The sequence below is a fragment of the Taudactylus pleione genome, unplaced genomic scaffold (genome assembly GCF_031769625.1).
Source record: "Taudactylus pleione unplaced genomic scaffold, aTauple2 ptg000574l, whole genome shotgun sequence".
Lineage (NCBI taxonomy): Eukaryota > Metazoa > Chordata > Amphibia > Anura > Myobatrachidae > Taudactylus > Taudactylus pleione.
This window is the reverse complement of record NW_028284976.1, coordinates 1,098,334-1,123,276: the sequence shown is the minus strand read 5'-3', so window position 1 is coordinate 1,123,276 and position 24,943 is coordinate 1,098,334. Positions and strand designations below refer to the sequence as shown.

Genomic DNA, 24,943 nt, shown 5'->3' with positions numbered 1-24,943 from the left:
CATCGTTTCTAAATATAGCTCTTAAATAATTTTCCATATTTCTTTAATTTATCCTGATGTGGGTGTGGTTATACAACCACATCCACATCAGGAAGCAAGGATAATAGAAAAACCCAGGCTACTTGCTTATGCTTGTCTCCCAGGCCTCTGTCTATAGTAACTCATATTTAGGAACATTATATAGATAATTTGCTCAGATTTGAAATATATATTTGAGTCTAAAAAATAAAAACCTCTGAATACAAATTGTGCATTTTTATACTATGAATAAAACACTGATATATTACTGTGAATAAAATAGTATTTAAAAAAATATCTGTCACTTACTATAGCTTACTTTTGTATTTCACAATAATATAATCTTTATATTGTATTTCTAATTCTTAACCAGAAAACCGAGATATTTGTTGTACCCCCTCGTACATTTATTAATGGGGTTAAAGTGTATTGGATCTTCACAAGTTCTGATATTATCTATCAATGACGTATCAGCAGGAATCAGATTTTTGCTCTGACTTTAACAGCACTATTGTTCCTATTCCTTCCAAACCACAGCAGAGATGCAAGGATCCCCAACCTCCAGACACAATGAATACATCACCAGCTTGTTGAAAGACAATTACATTTTTTTGAGGTTAGACTATTCCAGAAGGAGTAACTGAACAGGATTTAATAGCTTAATGAGTGTTTACTTTTAAAGTATAACAGATAACAGGTACTTAAATTGCAATAATACATTAAATATGCACAGTTGTCTACAATAACACAGTAACACTTTACAATAACACAATACAATTACACAACACCTTATGCTACACTTTCTACTGCTGTCTAACTATAAGCATGGATTTGCTAAACCTCTAGCATAATACAGATATTATCAAATTATGTAAACATATAGGATAATAATAATAATAATAATAATAATAATAATAATAATATATGATCTCTTTAGATCTATTGGTAAAGGAACACAACTTGGCTTAATAATCACAAGCAGCTTGTCTTTACTCCAGCAGCTGGGTTTCATCACATGCAGCTTGCCTCTGCTCCCTGAGGTTGCTAAGACCACTTTGCAGGCCCTTCAGGGATGTAGTTCTGCCTGTAAGTTACTCTCCTCTGCTCAGCAAAATGCATGTGTTTCCTCAGTAAGTTTAGCTTTACAGTCTGTGCTATCCTGTCTTTCTCTCTCTGGATCTATGGCTTCCCTCATGCTCCATTTGCAATGTGCCAGTGTTTGTGTGAAACTTGCCTGCAATCTTTTCTCTTTACTCATAGATCAGTCCCACTCTTGTATCACCAGACTCTTTACACAACCTTAAATCTCACAACCCTACTGTGGTCATCAACACCCATCTCCAATTCTGCTATTGTGCCTCCTCACACTCCCTTCTACTTTACAGTGTTCTCCTTTCTCTCTGGTCCACCCACTGGTCTTTTATGGACTTCTTGTCTAATAGTCTACCCTGTCCCTTTATTTTTGTACAATAATGCAAGTGTAACCCCTTTACTGTTGAGTAATTCATTACACTAGTGGATAGGGTGGGGTGATGGTAGTAATATTTCAGGGGAAAGAGGAAAACACACTTAAAGCATCAACTTAAACACCCTGTATAGGGCACTATAACATATATAATAGATATACCACTCTTGGGTGATTGGTTCTGCTCTGATATATGAACACCTTCATGTGCATTGTGATGCACAAGGCTGGAGATTAAGTGTGTCTAATCACACATGTTGTATGTATATCAGAGTGCAACTGCACAGCTATCTTATAAATGTTCCTGTTCAAGTTATTTGAAGATATCATCATTGTACAAGACTGGTCTTGTAGCAGTAGGGTAACACATATTGTTCAAATCTATTTTTATAAATTGGAGTAACAAGTATTGAGGATTAATGCATTCAGAAAGTTGCACAATGGTCGATTGCAAATGTGAACTTGTTGACTTATTGCCCTACCTGAGGATGCTGGGGTGCCTCCAGGTTAGTTTGTCCTCAAATTAGAAACACATGAATATATGACCCAAAGTGGGGCTATTATTATGTACAGTAGGACCACCTGCGCAGAGGCCCCTTGGCACAGTGGGCGATTTATCATGTATTTGCAAATCTGTGTAACGGAGTCCTCTGCATTTTAATATTATGTTAAGTTTCATGTCAATTTAGCTCCACTCATTGCAGAGTGCTGGGGGAATTTGTGTCTTGTTTTCTTCTTGTCTAGAGTAACCTGTAATGGGCCAATAAATTGATTATGAGCAACTTCATTCCGTATATCATTGTTCTGAGATGCATGTATGGGATCAGTAGCTGGAGGAAATGCTGATCTTTTTTGTGCCATATTGGTGGATCCTGGGGTGCATACAGGTGAGTTGTCTCTCAATTTAGCATCTTCCAAAACTTCTTCTTCTACCTCTGCAACATTTGTAGAACTTGACCCTTGAGGCATCTAAATCTCTTATTCATGCCCTTTTAATTTTCCATATGGATTACTGCAATCTTTTACTCTCTGGTCTTCCTCTCTGTAGCCTATCCCCTCTTATGAGAGCTACAGTAGGCTGTCTCTTGCCTAGTTAGTAGAAAGCTAGGCAATTACTAGGCAGTTTCTGCTTGTCAGCTGCACTGATTAGTAAAGGAGTGAGTTTCATTGGGTTCCTTCAGTTTACAATGCAGGAAGTGTCACTGTAATTCTTTCCTATTCTCATATAAGCCTGTTGTGGTCTATTATATTTTAACTTTGACTGGCCTTTTGTCCTGACCATTTGCTATTGTCTCTTACCACACTATGGCCCTCATTCAGAGGCGGTCAGGGGATGCAAGCGGTCGCTCAGCAACTGGGAGGCCGCTTGCATCCTGACCGGCCACCTCTGTTTTGGTCGTTAGGCTGTGGGTTAACACCCACAGCTCTAATGACTGCTAGGGTGATGGTCGCGATGGTCATTGACCATCGCGACCATCGAGGCTTACAACGAGACCCTAGGGTAGGGTCTCACTTGTTGTAAGCCCCAGAGAGCTTCTGGCTCTGTCCGAGCCGGAAGCTCTCCACTAATATCACTAGTGATGTCAGTGGGGCCACACCCAAATGGCAGGCATTCCCATGGGAATGCCTCCGTTGGGCTGCCACCCCCCCGGCCTGCCTTCCAAATGGGGCGAGCTGTCAATCAACATCGACAGCTCGCCCCCTTTGGAAAGAGACCCGCTGTGACCGGCGCTGTCGGTCGTAGTGGGTCTCACGCATGCGCACGAAGGAGCCGGCTCCCTCGTGCGCATGCGCACTAGACAAACATCGAGGCGCCGTGCGGTCGTAGACCGTACGGCCGCCTCTGAATAAAGCCCTATTTCCTCATCCATTATATGTTTACTGCTTGCTATTTAACAGCTATTTAACCACATCATTATATCTTCTCTGGTGTTGTTCCCCATGTGAAATTTGGTAATGTGCATCTTGCTGATTATTTGAAATCTGTTTTTTACTCACCATAGTAGGGAATTAAATCTCAGGTGGCTTTTGGTATATCTTGTATAGTTAGGTATGCTGTTATTCCTTACATGAAATGTGGTCATTAAAGCCACTGAAGTCCTGGAGGTATCTAAGTATTGGTAAGCGTGTTTTGCTGACTGCAATAGGTGAAGCTATTGGTCCTGTTTCTGAAAGCTTATGTGTAATAATAATGTTCATAAAACAATTTACATCAATGCTGCTTCTCATCATATCTTCCTATCTCTTCACTCTGATTCGACCTCTCTTCTCTGCCACCTACTTCACTGTGTCTCCTTCCACAACAAAATTCAGGTTAAGATTTTCACCCTAACATTCAAGACACTTCATAATTACTCCCCTTCCCACATCTCTGACCTCATCTCAATCCACACACCCGCTCGCCCTCACCGCTCTTCCTCTGACTGTAGTCTTGTCTCTGTACTGATTACCTTTTCCCACTCCCAAATTGAGATTTTTCCCACTCTGCTCTCCTCCTCTGGAACTCACTCCCCTGCCCTTTCAGACTGTTTACCAGCCTTCATTGTTCAAACATTCCCTGACTCTGATCCTTTCTGTCCACCCTTTCAAGAGCACTAGGTCATTGAGTGCTACTGTTTTAGCTGTCACCCATTTAAATAAACACTTCACTTTTTGATTTTTTCCCCCTTGTACTGTCTATTTGAGTCTTTTGACAATTAATTGTTACCATTGTAATTCATCACTATGGGCACTTTGTGATGCCATATGAATGAAATATAGTAATGAAAGTAAACAAACGGTTAATTGTTTAATTTGCAGAAAAACTGAGATTTCAAAACAAGGAAACATTCCAAATCTGGTATGGATGAAACATTATTATAAAGTAATAAAACTATGTTTTTTAGTGAAGGAGCAGCATATATTTGAAACGAAGTTCCAAAAGTTTCAGTTTTAAAAGCATTGGTTTCTGAACTAAACAGTTGACTATGGAAAGGCTACAAATTCTACAGTAAAACAATAGAGGACATCATGTTTTCATAAAGAACTTGATTATGTAAATTTCATGCAGAATTTGAAATAAAGCAAATAAAAATGGATAATTCCCCTGAAAGAATTTGTTATATCTGCTTGCAATGAGTTTAGAATAACACAATATTCCGAACCCTGAAACAAGAAATAAAAAACAATTGTTATAAATTGTAAAATCTAAATATTAAGAATAATATTGTAATTTATTTTTACAGTTCCAGAATACTCTTGATTCTTAACAATTTGCAAATAAATAAAATAATAAAAATGGCCCTGCTCATAGGCTTAAAGTGTTGGATTATTATTATTATTATTATTTATTATAGGGCGCCAACCAGTTCTTGCAGCACCATATACCATACAAAGTAGTAAAACATATAGCATATTGTATAAGTATAAAATGGTACAGACAATAGCATAACTTTATATATATATCCATAATTACAACTACAGCACTCAGATTACATAATTATACAGAGAGTGCAGAGAGGAGAGGTTTACAATCTAGAAGTTCAAGAGATGTAGAAATATATAGGATGATTACAGTGATTGCATCTAGACCATACTTATCTACTTTTTCAAGATGACCTCTGGGAGGCCCAGACAGAGGGAAATCAAAGTGAGAGAAACAAAGGGCATTGTGCCATGAATTGTGGCAGTATGGCCACATGCATTCATTATGCCACAATTCAGAGAAAATTGCTAAGAAAGTGGCCGGGATTTGGTTCCCTAAATTCAAGAGTCTCCCAGAAATTGTAGGATAGTAAGCAAGGATGCTTTAGAATATATATGAACTGGATAACTAAATAAAACTGTGACTGTCCCTAATATGACCAAAATGGTACTACAGTTAGAGGAGGATGGCCTTAGACTAAAAATATACTTTTTGGTTTAACTGGTTTTATAAATTTGCCTTTGATTTTGATCATGGCAACTTCTAAATCAGATTTTGTTTTATTTCTTTTGTTTTAATGCAATATAAAACATTTACCATTATGAAAATAATACTACAATTGAAAGTGTTTATACAAAACTTCAATTACTTCTTTATGACATGTATACTGCTATGGAGTTTATGTAATTGAACTAAAATGTTTATTTTTTTAAACTGTGTATACTATAAAACCTTTATTTTTTCATAAATACATACCCTTTTCCACTGCGGAGTAGGTCAAAGGCATCATTAATTTTATCCAATGGGAGTGTATTGCTCACCAAGTAATCAATATTGATTTTATTATTCATATACTCAGCTACTAGCTTTGGGATATCTTCACCAATCCAGCCTATACAAAAGGATACTATGTTATTTTATCTTTTTACAAACATATCTTTTATGGAAAAATGTCTAGAGCAGGCTTTCCCAACCATGGTCCTCAAGGCACACTAACAGTCCAAGTTTTAAGGATAACTATACTTGAGCACAGCTGACTTAATTAGTACCTCAGTTATTTTGACTTAACTATCCATGCTTAACCATGGATATCACTAAAACCAGGTCTGTTAGTGTGCCTTGAGGACCGAGGTTGTGAATCACTGGTCTAGAGGTACCACATTGTAGTTAGAACATTGCATCGAGTCATACCAAATGGATAGAAAAAAATGTAGGGCTCATCCACACGTTTCTTTTCTAGCATTTTCGAGACTTATTGTGTGCCACTAAAATGCTAGAAACCCCATTTAAATTGCTTTCCTGTAAACTTCAATGGGATTTAATAGAAAATAGCATTAAAATGCATGTAAACAAATTTCTTTTAAAAAGATAGTTTATTGCACACTATAGAAATAAAAAATAATATAATTAATAGTAATAAAATACTCTCAGAAAGCTTAATATGGGTTTTATTTCATTGATGAAGCACATGGTTGTATAATACATGCCAGGGAAGGGAGTGTGGTTTTCCAGCTGCAATGCAGGGGTTACTTACTGTATGGTTTACACCTGGTTCAGGGTTCTAAATAAGCACTTTGGGATTATTGCTCACTGCATTCTTCATATGTTTGTAATGAGTGGACATACTCTAATTATCTTGTTAGTGGTGCTTTTTTAACATTTTAATCTTGGTATTTTATCCTTTTATATTAAACAACGTAATAGCTTTACTATTCAACAGTTTGTCAAAGCCAACAATGATCGGCAGCTTTGAATGATGGAATTAAAGCAGCAACAGAAATAAATGCTACTGTAAATCAGGATGGTTTAGGATTTATTTCTGTTGCCGCTTTAAATCCATCAGTCAAAAGCCGCGATCAACAGCCTTCAGTAAAATAATGTTGTAGGCCAGAACCAAAATATTAATCAAAACACTGTCATCTTCAAAGATGGAAAAAACTGATGGAATAACTTATTTTTCATATGCAGGGTAACATTTAAAACTAAAAAAAAAATGTATGTAATTAACTGCATTTCAAATATTTAAGTGCATTCAGAAACTTATACTGATCAAAATAATATAAATTAAGTAAATTGTGCTTACCTGTCATTTTAAAGTTCATTTATGTGATAGTGTACAGGTTGGCGCTTCTGTTTGTCATGTATGTTTTTATTGTGCGGCCACCAGCACTAGTTTTGCCTGTCACATTGACCATAAATATTTTGATTTGATCTTGAACCTCCAACCTGTGGCACTCCTGCAAATGCCAGTTTTGGAACCATTCACTTATACTATTTAGGGGAGATGCAGAGTTGAATGCATCTGTGCATTGCCTGCCCAAATAAAATGCCTACAGAATATTCAACCATAAACAGAGTTTATGCAACCGCACTAACCTTATCCATACACTTTGTTTTATAGCCATCATCATTGTCACAATTGCACCAGCCCTATTCTTGGTGTAAGAGATTCTTCTGAAAACAGGAGCATCTTCGTGTACACATAACTCTGCATTCTAATATCTGCTATTTTTAAGGCACCACAAAGTCTGTGCATCGCCATACAAAGAATATACATAGTAACAGTAACTTAACACATAATAAGTATAAATCGGTGTAAAATGACATACCTTGGAACAACATACAGATATAAATTATAAACTAGGTATAACAAGGACACGGGGTTGGGGTAGGGCAACCCACTATCTTGTAGGGCAAGCAGTAGAAAGTTGCAGGGATGGAAGGTAGTATGGCACTCAATAAGCCTGTACACATTATCCTCAGCTGACTCCTGGGAATGCTAGCAGAATCAACACGGAACTGACAGCAGGGAATTTCAACTTTGAGAGATTACCTTTCAAAGCACACATCTTGCAACAACTCATTACATTTTGCATAGCAAATATTTTTAACTTACCCTGTATAATGAATTGAGAAGAAAATAATTTCCTTTATATGCCACTCCTGGTGCCAGGGGCGCTGAGAGCCGTGCCAGGCCTGGTGAAGGGGGGCGTGGCCTAATTGCAATGACGTGGCCACGCCAACATAGGATATAAATTTTTTTTTTTTTTCAGAGATGGGGAGGGGGGCGCTGTGATCCCCTCAGCCTGGCTCAAAGTTGTGGGGGGGGGGGGGCACGCCATCAGTGTGCTCGTTCTCCCACACAGGCATAGGAGACTACTGCGGCTGCTGCTCAGCACACAGCAGCGTGTGCTGGGCTTCTGTGAAGTAAAAGGGAGGGGGGCGACGCCGGACCTGGGCCCCTGCCGGTCCCCTCCAGCAAGCCCAGGCCTGGCTAAATAGTACCCCTACCTCTCTGCGCCCCTGCCTGGTGCACGTGACATCACGAATAAGTGACAGGGAAACAGGAAGATGGGTCCTAGACATGCCCTATGGCTTTATTTATAGCAGGCTAGCTCAGAATGTACCCAAAAAGCTGTAAACAGCAGCTGTTGGTGAAGCAACTATGCTGCCCCCTCATCCTTGTGCTGTGGACAGCGGCACCAGTTACACACCCCTCATTACAGCCCTGAATAGGAATAGCAATACATTTCAGTAGCAGTTTTTAAACTGTGGTGATGGGATATTGTTGCATTTGTTTGACATCACATCACATCCACATTGCAGAATTCCAAACCAAAAGCAAAATAAAATAAAAAAAATGTCAATTCATTAGAAAAACAAAAACAAAGAAACCATAATAAAATAGTGTTTTGTTTTTTTCCAATAATCAAAGGCAGGCATCTCTAGGCAACCAGTGATTATACTACTGGCTCACTTGATTGCAGAAAATAAGTGTACTGATCCTGTGGGAAGCAGTGATCTGATTAATGCTTATTACTGTATGTTAGTGTTGACAGGGCTGTATGTCAATTGGCATAAAGGGGTTAGCAGCAGAAAGCCAAATGCCACAGACTAAAAGTTAGATAATGGAATGAGAAGCACATACTGAAGAAGAAATGTAAAGCTGCGAACACACCTAAAAGATATATCTGATCTGCAGATGATGGTTGTTCATACACACTGAACAACCATCATCTGTAATCTGGCCGTGAGTCCTACTGGCCAAGGGTCGCGCCGCACCCACCTCCCCGCGGCCTTTGCAGCAAGTGCATGGGTGGCTGGTTGACCGCCCGTACACACAGCACGATGAGCAGACATATCTGCAGATATATCTGCCATCGGCTGTGCTGCATAGCAGACATGATAAGTGTGTGAATCACGTCATTCACAGACATATCGCTGCTACACACTGGCTGATGCACACACGATATATTGGCCGATCAATTGCTCACAGACATATCGCTGCTACACACTGGCTGATGCACACACGATATATTGGCCGATCAACTGCTCACAGACATATCGCTGCTACACACTGGCTGATGCACACTATATATTGGCCGATCAATTGCTCAAAGACATATTGCTGGTGCACACTGGCCGATGCATACACAATATATTGGCTGATCAATTGATAGGCCAATGTATCTACCAGGGTGTACCCAGCATAAGGCTTTTATCAAACTGCTATGGAAAGATTGTAAGGTTGCACGCACTTCTACATTATTTAAATCATACATAGCAAATGTCCGCCACTCGTTGGTAAGGTATGAACCGGTTCCTTGCTGGGTGCCTTCCAGTGAAGTCAGTGGAATGCATACCCTCCAACTATCCCGTTTTAACTGGTACAGCACCATTTATTAATGGTCTGTACTGGCAAACAGGAGCTATACTGTTTTGTACCAGGTTGGTACAATCTCCCGATTTCTTAAGCAGCGGCGCTAGGACACAGGACTCCCGCAGCGCTGCTGAGTGACAGGTGGCTTTGCTCCATCCTCCGTGGTTCTCTACAGTCTGCCCTGACACCAGCGCCGGTATACAGAAGTTAGTGTTATACTGCAAGTGTTAAACCAGCCAGCGCCAGCTGCCTCTTGCCCCCGTGGATATGATCCATTATCTGTGACCACTCCCCCTTTATCTGTTGTCATGCCCCTGTACCGGGTTTTTACTGTGAAATGTTGGAGGGTATGGGAATGCTGTTTTCACACATCATATACATAAAGATAATTTCCTTGAAAATTATTTTTTATTCCAAATGCGACTATAAGGCCAAGTGTGAATGTGTGACCAAGTAATAGACTGCTCAATCCGTTTTAAGTTGATCTGAAAAAAGATGATTTTAAATAGCAGATAAAAACAGTTAAACAAACCTCCAAATACAGATCCTTTCAGTGTACGACCTGTGATGAGAAACACTGGATTAAATGAAAGTTTTTCAGTTGGAGATGTCACACCAAGGACCACAGTGACTCCACTTCCACAGTAAGTGGATTCAAGCGCAGAGATCTGGAAATAGTTAAGAAAAATTGTTTTATCATAGTATTGTTTTATTAGTAAGATCATTAGTACAGGTTGAGTCTCCCATATCAAAAATGCTTGGGACCAGGGGTATTTTGGATAACAGAATATTCCGTATTTTGGAATAATTGCATACCATAATGAGATATCTTGGGAGTAGGACCCAAATATACACACAGAATGCATTTGTGTGTTATATACACCTTATACACACAGCCTGCAGGTAATTTTATACAATATTTTCAATATTTTTTTGGCTCAAAAAAAGTTTGTGTACAGAAATTAAATTCCTTTATGTTTCATATACACCTTATACACACAGCCTAAATGTAATTTTATACAATATTTTTAATAATTTGTGCCTTAGACAAAGTTTGCATATATTGAACCATCAAAATCAAAGGTTTCATTATCTCAGTCATGCCAAAAATATTCAGTTTTTCGGAATATTCTGTACGTCTGAATATTTGGATATGGGAGACTCAACCAAGGTTTTTTTTTATTTTCTGAACCTTTCAAATGCAATTTCAGATTTTTTTAATCTTACATTGTGAAATTACTGCAATTTTTGAATATGAACCATTTTTTTTATTAAGGGGCCTGTAATGACTCAGTAAACATCTAAGCATCAATTGCTATTGCAAATTAACAGTAGAACTGAATAGGTTTGGCAAATTGTCTTGTTACATCTTCATTTTACATTTCTTCTACTGTACTGTATGCATGGCAGTATATAAATAAATAAGGAAAATTATTAAGAAATAAGGAAATTATTAAATCTATATATTGTAATCATTTTAATTATTGGTGATATGCTTGTATTCCTTTAATAAGGTTTACAATTAGTGGGAACAAGCATGGAAAGCAATAGGGTATAAAAACTGTGTTTTCGTTGCAAATAATTTAATTACTCATAGTTTGTAGATATCCCCAACTGTTGGGGAGCTTAATCAAGCTGTGATTGGTTGAAAATCAACAATTTGCCATGATTTTGGGTAATTTATAAGATGATGGATTTATCAAAGAAAAACCACCAGAAAAAGTCAGCAAATCACCTTTTTCAAAATCTCTTTCCTGATTTTATCCATTACAAAAACATCAGAACGCTGGATAAATTCACCTTTAGTTACACAAACTGCAGAAAACCTCATTGCAAAAAAGTCCAATAAAGCTTTGGGTGTAGCAGGTGAGATAGCTCAAACAAAATAATGAGAACTTCTTGCGCTAATCTTTATTCCAATGGTTCACGCCTGAGTTATGCCTGAGTTAATATTTCCGGTGGATCAAATTCTTCTAACACAATGGAAGTCCTCGATGCATATACTGTATATGCAACCAAAATATAAAAAGAAAACTTTTTAGGGAGAGAATTCAAGGTAAAACTTGACATACATTCTTAGACTAAATTAAACCACTGTACAGGCCACAATAACCTATTTTCACAGCATTTGTTTCAAAAGGAAGGGCCATATTGCTCACATCAGTGCTTTCATACACAAACAGGTGTATGAAAATTGCATCAAGGTTTCTTTCACCCAATTGTGCCCATACACCTTAAGGATAGATTAAAAGGCAATGCTCACACTGTGGCTTACATGAAAACCTTTAATGCAGACTTACCAAGGTTTATTTAATGTCCTCACAAATAGAATGCCTTCTTCTAATGCTCATATAAAAACAAAAACACTTTTCATAGTGCAAGATATGCAATAATAAAAATGTATTTAAAATTTAAACTATACACATAAAAAATGGGAGTATATCATATCCATACCAAATATCACACAGCAGGATCACATGGATACAGTTCAGCCAATGGCTGGAACACGGGTATTCAGGACTAGAAATTATCCCTCTGGATCCACACAGTGACTGCTGGAAATAGAAAGGTAATCCCCCTATTCACTCCTCCAACATGATTTGACACCTACAGGTGTCTTTTTCAAGGTGGAGTGACATACTGACAACGTGGGTTTAAATCCCCAAAACCGGAAATATTAAACCGGAAGTCACGATGTACTAATTATGACCGTATTAAAAAGGATTCAATAACAGAATATATAAATCCTTGGAAACTCATGTTCAGCTGCTCATGCACTCCCTAGGGTCCTTGTGTAGCGGACTGCGCTGGCACCGATATCCTTCAATAGCGTCGGGTGACATTTCTGTCAGTGTGCCTCAATAAAGTTATTGTGATCACATGACAGAGTGTCTCCGATCAATAGTGTTGTGTCTCAATAAAGTTCATTGGGACCATATGACACAGAGTCTCCAATTTGGTTGTCATAGCAACCATATAAACAAATGGGATGAAAACTATGTTTGAAAACAGAGATTCCATATACATAATAATCATAGAATACAGCAAATAAAATAACACTAGCACATCGAAAATATAAAACCTTTGGACATAAGATACATAGGGTAATATAGACAAAAGGATATTAAAAAATGTATGACAATAAAGTGCATCTAATATGAATAAGCAGCATCATGTCCTTATACAGTGATATATCAAAGACTGTATATCAATATAAAGTGCATTCAGTATATGAAAATGTAAGATATGAATAAATAATATCATATATGTATTAAAATACAAATGCATAACAATAAAAAGTGCATTTAATAAAGACAAACCCCTTTATGTACATATAACACAATAAAGTGCTTTCAAAAAATATATAACAGTAAGAAAATTATAAATTCAGGCACTTTAAAAATGGTCTAATGCTACCTTAAGAACCATTTGACTTCAAAGTCATGGTTTAAACCAAATGGCTTCAAAGTATTGAGGTCATAAATACAATGCTTCTCCTTCCTAGCTAGCCGTGTATCATGGTTATTGGTTATAACATTTTCTTTAACTAGGGAAATGCCACAAAACCTCTTTATACCATTTATAGATTAATTTTGTGTTGATCTGCAAAATGTGCAGAAAAAGGATGAGTTCCTAATCCTTTTTGAATGTTTCTGGCATGTTCAGCCCATTGATTTTCAGTTGTCTTTTAGTTTTTCCTATATATCCCGTATTGCATGTGCATTCTATTGCATATATGGCATAGCGGGTATTACATGTAATAAAATCAGTTATTTTATGATTTCTTCCAGTGTTTTAAATTCTGTTACCTTAGTTTGTTTACCAGGACATAGTTTACACAATTTACATTCCCTGCACCTATAAAAAACCTTTGTTTCTAGGTTAAAATCTATTTTCTATCATGGGTAAGGCAATAAAGACAAATGTGTCTTTGATTGTGGGGGCATGTCTGTAAGTTAACTTAGATCTCTTAGGTAATATTTTACACAGTGTATCATCCTTGAGGAGTAATTTCCAATTATTCCTTATGATAGTTTTGATGTTTCTATATTGATTATTAAAAGTAGTACAAAATGCCATATTACATTTTTCCTTTGGAGATATCTTTCGTCTTTTCTTTAATATTTTAGCCATATCCATAGCTGTAATTTCTGTAATTGTCTGATTCAATTTATCAACATTAAAACCCTTTTGTGTAAATTGCATCACCATTTCTCTGGCTTGATGTTGGAAGGTAGTCTTTTCACAACAATTTCTATGAAGTCGTAATGGTTGTCCCTTTGGGACACCTTACAGCTATTGTGGCAAATGGTTGATATCTTTTTGAATATAAGTATTAGAGTTGGTGGGTTTATTATAAATATACATATTAAGTTTCCCATCCTTAATCTCTATCGATAAATCTAAAAAATTAACTAAGATTTGGGCTAATATTATAGGTAAATCAGATATTTAATGAATTAGAGTTCAAATACTCCCAAAAACTGTCTAGACTTGTCTATATATCTCCACCAATGTACCAAGTTCATGCTCCAGCAATGCCCTTCACATATATGGGACTCCTCCCACCTCAAAATGAAAAGGTTGGCATATCTGGGTGCAAACCTGGAACCCATGGCAGTGCCAACATTTTGTTTAAAAAAATGGAGATTGAAATTAAATAATAATTGTGTAGAATAAAAGTTATACCTTATAAATTAAATTTGCACATATTGTCACTAAAATCCGTTTTTGTTTGAGTATTTTTAATTGCTTCAGAAGCATCATGATGATAAATTATTGTATAAAGTGATGATACATCAGCTATGACTAAAATAAAATCATTATCCGAAGTAACAGTCTCTAATTTATTTAAAATATATTTTGTGTCTCTCAAATGTGATCTTTCTTCACATACTAGCGGCTGCAGATGGTAATCAATATAGGCAGATACATTTGCTGTAATCAAGTTTGTCCCTGCCACTATAGAGCATCCTGGGGGATTGTGGTATTTTTATGTACTTTTGAGAGAAAATATAAAACTAAAACTGAAGATTCCTCATTAATAAGAAATGCAGAAGTCTCCTTTGATATGATTCCCAAATCAATATAACATTGGACTAATATTTTTAAAGTCCATAATGTTTATTGAGAAGGGTCAGATTTTAATTTAATATATGTATCACCTTCATTTAACTGTCTGTACCCTTTCTTAATATAATCTATTTTATTTAACACCACTACTCCACCTCCTTTGTCTGCCTGCTTGATAATTAGGTCCTGATTCTAATGCAGCCCTTTCTTCCAAAGTGAGATTATATCTAAACTTTCTTTTATTCTCAAATTTGAGGACATCAATATCCTTAATAACGCTTTTATAAAAGAATTCTACAAAACACCCTTTGGCAAAAGAGGGATTAAATGTTGATATTTTCCTAAATTTCTTAACTACTTCTTCTGAATTTTCTCCTTCATCTCCAAAGAATTTTTTTAAACAGAATATATGGACAAACTTTTGAAGTCTATATAAAGATCAAAAAAAGTTATATTATTGGACGGTGCAAACTTTAAGCCCCGAGATAATACCGACTTCTCAATATAATTTAAAACATAATTAAAAAATTTAACCATGACATTGTCGCAATGAGTTAGATTATTGCCTTCATTAACAAGTGGGATTTGACTACTATTTTCTCTTTTCTTATCTTCAGTCATTTTATTTTTTCTATATTCTTTTTTTCAAATTTTTGTTTGCCCTGCCCTTTTCCCCCTTTTTTCTTTCTACTAGATGTTATATGGATTTCTTTATGTCCATTTGTCTCTCTAAAAAAAAAATAATTTTTTTGTAAATAATGGAATCTATTTGAGGTGGGGATCATATACCTACTTATTGGAACTGCGCCCCCATCTATCATTCTTTGAATCAGAAGAGACATAAACATATTCCCTATTAGTATCATATCCTCTATTTGACCACTGTTTTTTTTTGTTTCCAATTATTAATGGGATAATAGCTTCGTTTGTAATTAGTATAATCATTTAACCTTTTTTAAGGATGGATATAATTATCAGACTGATTTGGAAAAAAAATTTGATTTCTGAACTGGGAGATCTTATTTGATCTGCTCCCTATTTTATTTCTAAATTGAAGGGGGCCTCTATCCTGATTTTCCTGATAATCTGTATTGGTTATATCTTTACTGATATTACTAGAGGTAGACTTATCAGGCTTCCCATAAAAAATAAATTCCCCTCCCTCCCCTTCCTCAACAAGCCATTCTATATTTGACTCTGTAACTAGGGAAGCCTAGGCCAATGCTAAGTAGCCCATCTTGATTGGTGCGTACCAGTGCAAATCATTAGGATATGTGGCCCCTTTAGATTAGTAGCACCAATATGTGCCCCTTTATTACAGTATATCAATAAATCTGATTATGCCACTTTTCAAATAATAAATTATGTGCCATCTTCATATTTTATAACATATATTTGAACTATTTTTATAATAATAAAAAAATAGACTCATATTTTCTGTAGTGTAGTGGTTAAAATATTTGTATTCTTTTTTAGATACACCCCTTATTGATGGGCAGCCAATCAGGAGCAGTCTCTCATGAATAATGAGATAACTGATTGACTAGCTTTCTGTAAACAGGCTTGCTAAAGGTTTACTCATTTGCATCAGGGAGCTCTTTAGAGCAGTCTATTTTGCTTATACTAAGGTTTATCCCAATGGACACTGTTGAAGATGGAAGATGGGTACAACTACACTACAGAAAATATTGTAACATATATTTATTAGTAGAAAAACAGAATAAACATATATTAGAACAACGAAAGGAACACAGATATTACTGGGCACAAATATTATTTATTAAGAGAAAGAGGGCACATATATTAATTATTAGTAATAAGGGAAAGTATTTTTTAAGAAAAAGAGGGCATACTTCTTATTTATTGATATATTATAGCATTTTTTTCACATGTTTTTAGCAATTTTGGGTTCATCACATTCAAATTTTAATATCAGTAACTTTTCATGGCAGTCCCATCACAAATAATAACTAGAATGCACAGTAATTTCCAGAATGTGTTATAATATTGTCAGATAAGTCATTTTTCATTTATATACTATAAAGTTCAAAACAGGGAATATCATATCTTTCCCAGCAGCTGTATTTATTTCCTCAATGAATACAATACTTGCAGTTCCCGCGCTCCTCTGGAGTAAATGTCAAATTTAGGAAAAGTTAATTATTGAGAAAATTTCCCCAGAATGGATTCCTATGATGTTCCTGTTCAAATGATTCAACCAGTGAATATGCCAAAATTCCTCAAACAAATTAAAAAAGTAGTATATAGTGTAGTACAGTTTATTTCAAACGTAAAAGCATCAATAAAACACATAAAGGTAACTGCGTACCAGATATATAGGGGTGTAGGACAATACACACCCAAAATAGCACAGGGATATAAACAGTCACCTCCCGGGATAGGCTCGTGTGGTCCCCCTACTGTCTATAAGGCAGTGGTTCGTCCTCTAGCCCTTATTCCTGGTATTCTCAATGTAGCTCCTTTCTCACCAACACATTTCTGCTCATATAGAGCCTTTTTCAAGGTGTATATTAACCACCTGAATGTTGTAGTAAACATAGAGGCCGCAACTGCTCCCAATAGCCCACATAGGAGATTGACGCGGTAAGCAACAGAGCCAACTGGCAGAACAACTAAGGCTAGTTTAGCAAGCAGAGTAAACAGGGGGTATCTGGTATGGAGTTACCTTTATGTGTTTTATTGATGCTTTTACGTTTGAAATAAACTGTACTTCACTATATACTACTTTTTTAATTTTTTTGAGGAATTTTGGCATATTCACTGGTTGAATCGTTTGAACAGGAACATCATAGGAATCCATTCCGGGGAAATTTTCTCAATAATTAACCGTTCCTAAATCTGACATTTACTCCAGAGGAGCGCGGGAACTGCAAGTACAGTATTCATTGAGGTCTATAGGGTGTAAGTGGCCACCCAAGCATTTCCTGTAGCACCATTGGATTGGTGCGCTTATTTCATTATAAATCATTTGTTGTATTTATTTCCTGTATGAAATTAATTAATTATAATGGTGCACAAATAAGGTGGGAAAGATATATAATTTACAAAGCTAGTATACTACCACAACAAATGAGGAGCCAATAGCCTTTCTAACCCAAGTCTAGAAAGCACAACAGTCTCCATGAGGTGGCAAAATAGAGAAATATGTTTTATATTTTGCCATTTATTTACAATATTAAAATGGGGTAGAAAGTTATTAAAGATGAATTGCATACTTTTCTACATGTACCTAATATTTTTATCTACAAAAGTATTTATTTTCTTGTCTGGTTAACATGAGATTATGACAATAAATAAAAAAGACCACTCTTTCAAACAGTGGTTCCCCCAGTTTCTTGTAAAATAAAATGTGGAGGAGCAGATTTGTGGCTCTAAAAGTGACCAGTCCCCTGTACATTATTTATAGACATTTTTATTAAAACAAAATTTTTAAAACAACTAAAATACTGTATATACTACAGATACTGTAGATTTGAATGTTTGAAATAAGATAATTATAAGTGCTCACCATTTTAATTTGGGGCTGTTGGTGTGTAATCAGAGCTGTTTTAGAATTCCCCCATTCAACCCTTTAATATTATTTATAGCCTGCTGATCAAAAACAACAAGCAAACAATTATTAAACAGGAGCATTACAATTTCAAAAGGGGGCATTCTCCTTCCAATGATGGGCAACCTCAATTTTTTTTCAACCCATTCAGTAGTGTCACTAGGGGGATGTGGGGTGTTTGTGCCACATCACGTGACACCATTGGAGGGAATGACACCAAATGCAGAGCTGCTCTGCTATTTTGGTGTCACCCCCTCGAATGGTGTCACCAAGCAGCACTGATAGCAGTGATGGATGATACTCACATGTTCCCATCATCCATACTGTGAGCCTAATTTAGACCAACTTGCTGAGCGCTCGCAAGAGGGTCGATGTTGGCCCAGTGCGCATGCGCACAACGGAGGCGGCTCCGTCATGCGCATGCGCGAGACCCGGATAGCGACGGGCAAGCCGTCGCTCTGGGTCTCGCTACAAAGGGGGCGTGCTGTCGATGGTGAGTGACAGCACGCCCACTTTGGTGGGTGTGCCGGGGGCGTGGCTGCCCAGACGGAGGCGTTCCCATGGGAACGCCTACCATCTGAGGCCGGGCCCACTGACATCACAAGTGATGTCAATGGGAGTGCTCTCGGCTCTGATAGAGCCGAAAGCACTCCAGGGCTTGCGGCAATGAGACCCTACCACAAGTGTCTCGTCGCAAGCCAGATGGTCGCGATGATCTTGATCTTCCTGGCCGCTCGCCCACAGCTATACGAGCAGCCAGGAGGCCGCTCAAAATCAAGAAGGACGGCCCTAATTCAGAGCGAACGCTTTGTCAGAGCGTCTGGCTCTGAATCAGGGCCTGTGTCTGTAGAGGCTGTAGACTTCCCAGCAGCTCCCAGAGCAATGGGTCAGCCCCCAGTGTGATGAGAATGGAGGTGTGGCATGTGGTCACATCCCCAAAATGTAATTCAACAGGGATAGTGACTTCGCAAACATGAGGCCATGACCCTTTCACAATTGCATGCATCACATGGAGGTGACAGGGTGAGTAGTAAGCGCACTGGGTGACACCAAACCCAGTGACGCCACTGAACCCATCCTTGGCATTTTCTTTACTTGATGCTCAGAGAGTGCACGCATGTTCCCAATGGAATCCAACCAATCTCACCCTTCACAGTTTTAAGCTCTATGTATAGTATAGAGGTCCTATGTACCCAAAGGGTTAGCAACAGTCATAAGTTAGAACTAAAAGAAAGTCAGTTCTCATACTTCATTTAATATTTTCCTTTGCATTTTTTATATTAATTTATGATTGAATCGGCTTAAGTTGTTTTCATGAAATGGACACAGCTGGACACCCAAAGAATATCAAGCAGTGTGGCAAACATATTAAACTGATTATTCCAAAATAACTTTACACATTAAGAGGCTGATGCTGTGTTGCACATATGTCAAATTGCGAAACATAAACCACAGTGGCGTAACTTTATCCCAGGTGCCCGGATGCAAGATAAATGTTGGTGCCCCCCCAAATTAAAAATTAACCACCCCCCAGCACCTATGCCAGCCCCAGCTGCCGCCGCCCCCTAGCGGTGCACCTAGTAGTGGTCCCCCTGTGCAGTGACCTCTGTAGAGGTCCCCCTATGCAGTGCCCGCCTATGTAGTGCCCCCCAGTAATGGTCCCCCTATGCAGTACCTCCAGTAGTTGTCCCCCTATGCAGTGCCCCTGGTAGTAAGGGCCCTTGTAGTGCCCCCAGTTGTTATGCCCTTGTAGTGCCCCCAGTAGTAATGCTCCCTGCAGTGCCCCAGTAGTAATGCCCCTTGAAGTGCCCCCAGTAGTGACGGCCCCTGTAGTGCCCCCAGTTGTAATGCTCCCAATAGTGCTCCCAGTATTAAGGCCCCTGCAGTGCCCCCAGTAATTCCCCCAGTAGTAAGCCCCTTGTAATGCCCCCAGTAGTAAGCCCCTGTAGTGACCCCAGTAGTCAGCCCCTGTAGTGACCCCAGTAGTAAGCCCCTGTAGTGACCCCAGTAGTAAGCCCCCTGTAATGCACCCAGTACAGGGCCGGATTAAGGGGGGGGCACTGGGGGCATGTACCCCCAGGCCCCCCTCTCGGAGAGGGCCCCCTGCCAACAGGCCCGGCGATGGGGGGACTAGGGGCACACCTGTGCCGGGCCCTGAAGTTCAGAGGGGCCCTGAGTGTTCAGGGCACCAAGCACCTTTCTGCCGCGGTTCCGCGGATTGTGTAAACACCCCCCGGCCAGGCTCCAAGCGGAGACTCTGCATCGTCTCCACCGCCGGCCCTGGCCCCCGTCTTTCGTACTTGAATGGACTGTGGGCGCCGCCGGCGGAGGTCAAGTGCTTGCGCTGCGCATACGTTATGCGCGGCGCCGCGTATGCGTCATGAACTCATTCCCATCTCATGACGCTGCGCGACTGCCTGCGCCGGTCCTCCACCCTGGCCTCCGTTCTTATTCACCACTGAGGAGCGGGCGCTGGGCTCAACAATGACAGCAGGGAGCCAATTAGTCACCGACGACACCCGCCGCCGCCTACCCACCACCCGGCAACCTCCACCTGTTTGTCTGGGCTGCACCATCCTGGTCTGTGCACTGTCTGTCCCAGTGTTAGGGTAAGTCAGTGACAGACCTTATTCATTTAGGCAGCTAAATTTTTCTTATATAGATTTATATATATATATATATATATATATATATATATCTATGTGTGTATATATACATATATGTATAGAGAGAGAGAGATCTATATATAGATTTATATGTATATGATATAGATATATATATATATCTATATCATATACATATAAATCTATATATAGATCTCTCTCTCCATATATATATATATCTATAGATCTATATATAGATATATATATCTATATATATTATACATATATATCTATATTTAGATCTATAGAGAGAGAGATAATGTGTGTATATATATATATATATATATATATAACTACATAAAAATATAGACCTATATATATATATATACACAAATATATATATATATATGTGTGTGTGTATATATATATATATGTATATATATAAATATATATACATACAGTATATGTACATGTGTGTGTGTGTGAGTATATATATATATATATATATATAAATATAAAATGTATCTGGTATAGCTAGAAGTGATATGCTTGTACTTTAACACAATAATTGGAGATGGGGTTGTGTGTCCCTATGGCCAAGTCCGTATATTATTTTACCCCCTGGACAAGATAGTTTGAGATATCAGAATGGATTATACAGGTTTTTTTGAGTGCTTATCCCTGCTTCTTTATACCGAGATTGTGTATTTATCTTGTTGCATAGCAACTCTCTTTTGAAGCGCCCATTGGTTAACACACATTGGTCACGTGCGCAGGGGTTTGCGTGCCGCGCATGGAACGCATCGCTTTTCAGGACGCAGCAACCGCGTTGTGTTATACAATGCCTATGATGCGACAAAAGTGACATGGCTTCAGTTGGCTAAATGAGTTGGAGATGTAGGTTATCGGTAAGTCACGTTTTTTTTAAACGTGAAGTTTGGCACTCTGGAAAAGAAACAGTATGCCAGAGTGCACTCCTACTTTAGTAGACGCAAATAGGTACAGTATCCTGTAGAAAGAAAGAAGCATCACTCCACATACTTTCAAATTAGTGTAAATATGTACCCCAAGGAAAAGATTCATAGAGGTCTTGAAATATCGGTAACTATTTAAACAAACTTGAACTATTTTAAAAGTCTGTGGAGTGCAGCTTTTTCCTTTCTACAGGATACCTATACCTATATATAATATTAATATTTACCACCGAATTGTACCGTAATTCTCTCTCTAGTGATTGATGACGAATGATTTTAATTTTAGACTTTAGGGCCCCCCTGTCTTAAATGCCCCGGGCCCCCCAAAGCCTTAATCCAGCTCTGCCCCAGTAGCAAGCCACCTGTAATGCCTCCAGTAGTAAGCCCCCGTAGTGCCCCCAGTAGTAAGCCCCCGTAGTGCCCCCAGTAGTAAGCCCCCTGTAGTGACCCCAGTAATGCCCCCTGTAGTAAGCCCCCTGTAGGCCTCCAGTAGTAAGCCCCCTGTAGTGACCCCAGTAATGCCCCCTTTAGGCCCCCAGTAGTAAGCTCCTTGTAGTGACCCCTGTAGTAAGCCGCCTGTAGGTCCCCAGTAGTATGCCCCCTGTAGTGACCCCAGTAATGCCCCCTGTAGGCCCCCAGTAGTAAGAATGCCCCCTGTAGTAAGCCCCCTGTAGTGACAACCGTAATGCCCCCTGTAGGCCCCCAGTAGTGAGCACCCCTCGCGCGCGTCAACACACATACACAAAAAATATAAACACAATACTTACCTTAATCCCCGCTCCAGTGCTGCTGCAATCCGCCCCGGCGCCCGCTCCTCGGAACTATGGGAGTGACGTCATGACGTCACTCCCATAGTGCATTGTGGGGCCCGGAAGCCGGAGCTCAGAAGTGAACTTTGGCTGCTGCTGGCGCCGGGGGGAGGGAGGGAAGAAGGAGTGGGCGCCCATTGGTAACACACTCAGTAGGCGCCCGGCAAATGCGACCGCACCCCCTGCATCGCCCGCATGCCACTGAAGGTGGAGCACCGATCAGTGGCGCTCCTTCTCCATGCAGTGCCCGGAACGGCTGGGGGACAATGGAGCCAGGTGCCCCCTTGAGGGCTGGCGCCCGGTGGCAAATGACTCCATTGTCTCCGGGAGTTCCGCCACTGATAAACTATGCAAGTTGGGTTTGTGCATGTCTACAAAACAGACTGCAGATTTGCTCACAGGTGACACTGGCTCTTGTTAGAAGAATACAGTCTGTGAACAGATGCAGAATTTCATATACATCTGTTGGTACCTATATCACTTGCAGGTGACTGAGGACTTGTGTAAATACACACTGATGATAGAAACAGTTGCCGGCACTTGTTTGCTGAAGCAGATAACTGCACTGTATTACAGAGTTTATTTATTGCTTTATTTAAACCTACTAGTGAATGCAAATTTCACTATCAAAGCAAAAGTTTACAAATTTGGGTGTATTTGTATCTGATATAAATGAATGCCATAAGAAATGTTATCACCTATACAAAGAGGGCGTGTGGCAATTAATTTGAATGAGGTCATGTCTCATTGGGACATTCCGGGGCATGGCCACATCATGTTGGGAGCATGCCTCTGCCTCTTTGGCAGACCATGGCTACATTATATTGTAAATGCTCACCAACCCTTTGGAACCCCTGCTGATTTATGACTGATGTAAACTTGGCATACAAACTACTTATGCAGAGCTGCACACATCTTGGGATTTGTCTAACTGTGCCTATTTGCATAGTTGCATTTTACATTTGTGTTTTTTGACACCAGTGACTTAAAACTCAGAATCAGCCATAACTGTTTAAATATTTTCCACTTACCATAGTTTCAATACGCCCAGCACATTCAAAGGCGTAATCCACTCCTCCATTAGTCATATCACAAATGACCTCCTGAATAGGCTTTTGATAGTCCTTTGGATTTACGCACTCTGTAGCTCCAAGTTCAATGGCTTTTGGAAATTTATCTTCATGAGAACCTATCCCAATAATGCGTGTGGCTCCAGCAACTTTGCAGCCAATTATTGCTGAGAAACCAACACCTCCCAAACCAAATACAGCACAGGTAGAGCCAGGAGTTACCTGAGGAAATAGAATATGGTAGATATGAAAATGTCAACTTAATTGTAATTAGTAGAAATGAATACTCCCTCCTGCATTGTGTCTGGCTAAACTCATTTACTTTATGATTGGACAAAAGAATTAATCTAGTTGGCCCATATTCCTCACTTTTTGTTAAAACTCTAAATTGCAGGGATTCCTGTTGCCCTGAACCCTGCTGGGTGCTGAAAAATATTGTATACTTTCATGCAGGAGCTTTAGGCAGTACAATAGGCTGTGTGGGGAGATGAGGGGTGGGACTAGTTCAGGAAGCAGTAGAACAAAACAAAGGTGTGCTCAATGATTCTTCTATGTCAGTGTTTCCCAACCTTGGTCCTCAAGACACAATAACACACTAACATGGATATCCAGGTTTTAGAGATATCCATGATTGGTAACAGATGGTTAAATAAAAATAACTAAGGTACTAATTAACATGCTTGTGCACAAGTATGGCTATCCTTAAAATCTGGACTGTTAGTGTGCCTTGAGGACTGTGGTTGGGAACCCCTGCTTTATATCATTAGGAGTAGTCAGCACACAGTTCAGGAAGGAAGGAATCTGTAGATGTCTGAATGTTGGTAAAAGAGGATGAGCACTTTCAGTATGTCCTATTGAGCTGTCAGTGTGCCTGTCTGACTAGTGAGCCAACATTTTAGCAATGTCAATTTGTCTGTCTGACCTATGAGTCTGTTTTCTAGCACTGTCAGCATTACTGTCCCTCATCATTCCTTCTTTTTTTTCTATCCGGTCTCTCTGAGTCTGGGTCCTCCAGTGCTGTCAATAGCCCCTGCACAAACTGTGTTGCTCTTATAAAGAGGAGTGACAGTCTACTGCCAAGCACATGTATGTTTAATATTGCCAATAATTATATATTTGTACGTTTAGAGTAGTTATTCTTAGTGCTGAAACACAGTAGCTAACCATAAAACATAAACAGTAGCATTTTAGCGGCAGTCCAGGCAGCAGCTTCAGCCACTTGGTGGATGCAGCAACAACTCTAGGCTCAGTGTTAAATGTATCTTGCTGCATACTTCCCTTAGTATGTAATACATAT

General features: G+C 39.0%; 1 protein-coding gene across 3 annotated transcripts in view; it reads right to left on the bottom strand.

Annotated features, from left to right (window-relative positions):
* Nucleotides 1-4,570: 4,570 nt before the first annotated feature.
* LOC148481546 (NADP-dependent alcohol dehydrogenase-like) overlaps nt 4,571-24,943 on the bottom strand; it is a 30,816-nt gene continuing 10,443 nt past the window's right edge. For 2 of the 3 annotated variants that reach the window (XM_088453276.1, XM_088453275.1), the window contains 4 exons: nt 23,608-23,868; nt 10,079-10,214; nt 5,643-5,778; nt 4,571-4,627 (listed from right to left, as the gene is read on the bottom strand). In XM_088453276.1, coding sequence (XP_088309402.1) covers nt 4,603-4,627; nt 5,643-5,778; nt 10,079-10,214; nt 23,608-23,868 — 558 coding nt within the window. In that variant the 3' untranslated portion in view covers nt 4,571-4,602. Of the gene's footprint in view, nt 4,628-5,642; nt 5,779-8,043; nt 8,058-10,074; nt 10,215-23,607; nt 23,869-24,943 lie in introns of all 3 variants that reach the window. The other variant, XM_088453277.1, reaches the window with a different exon arrangement.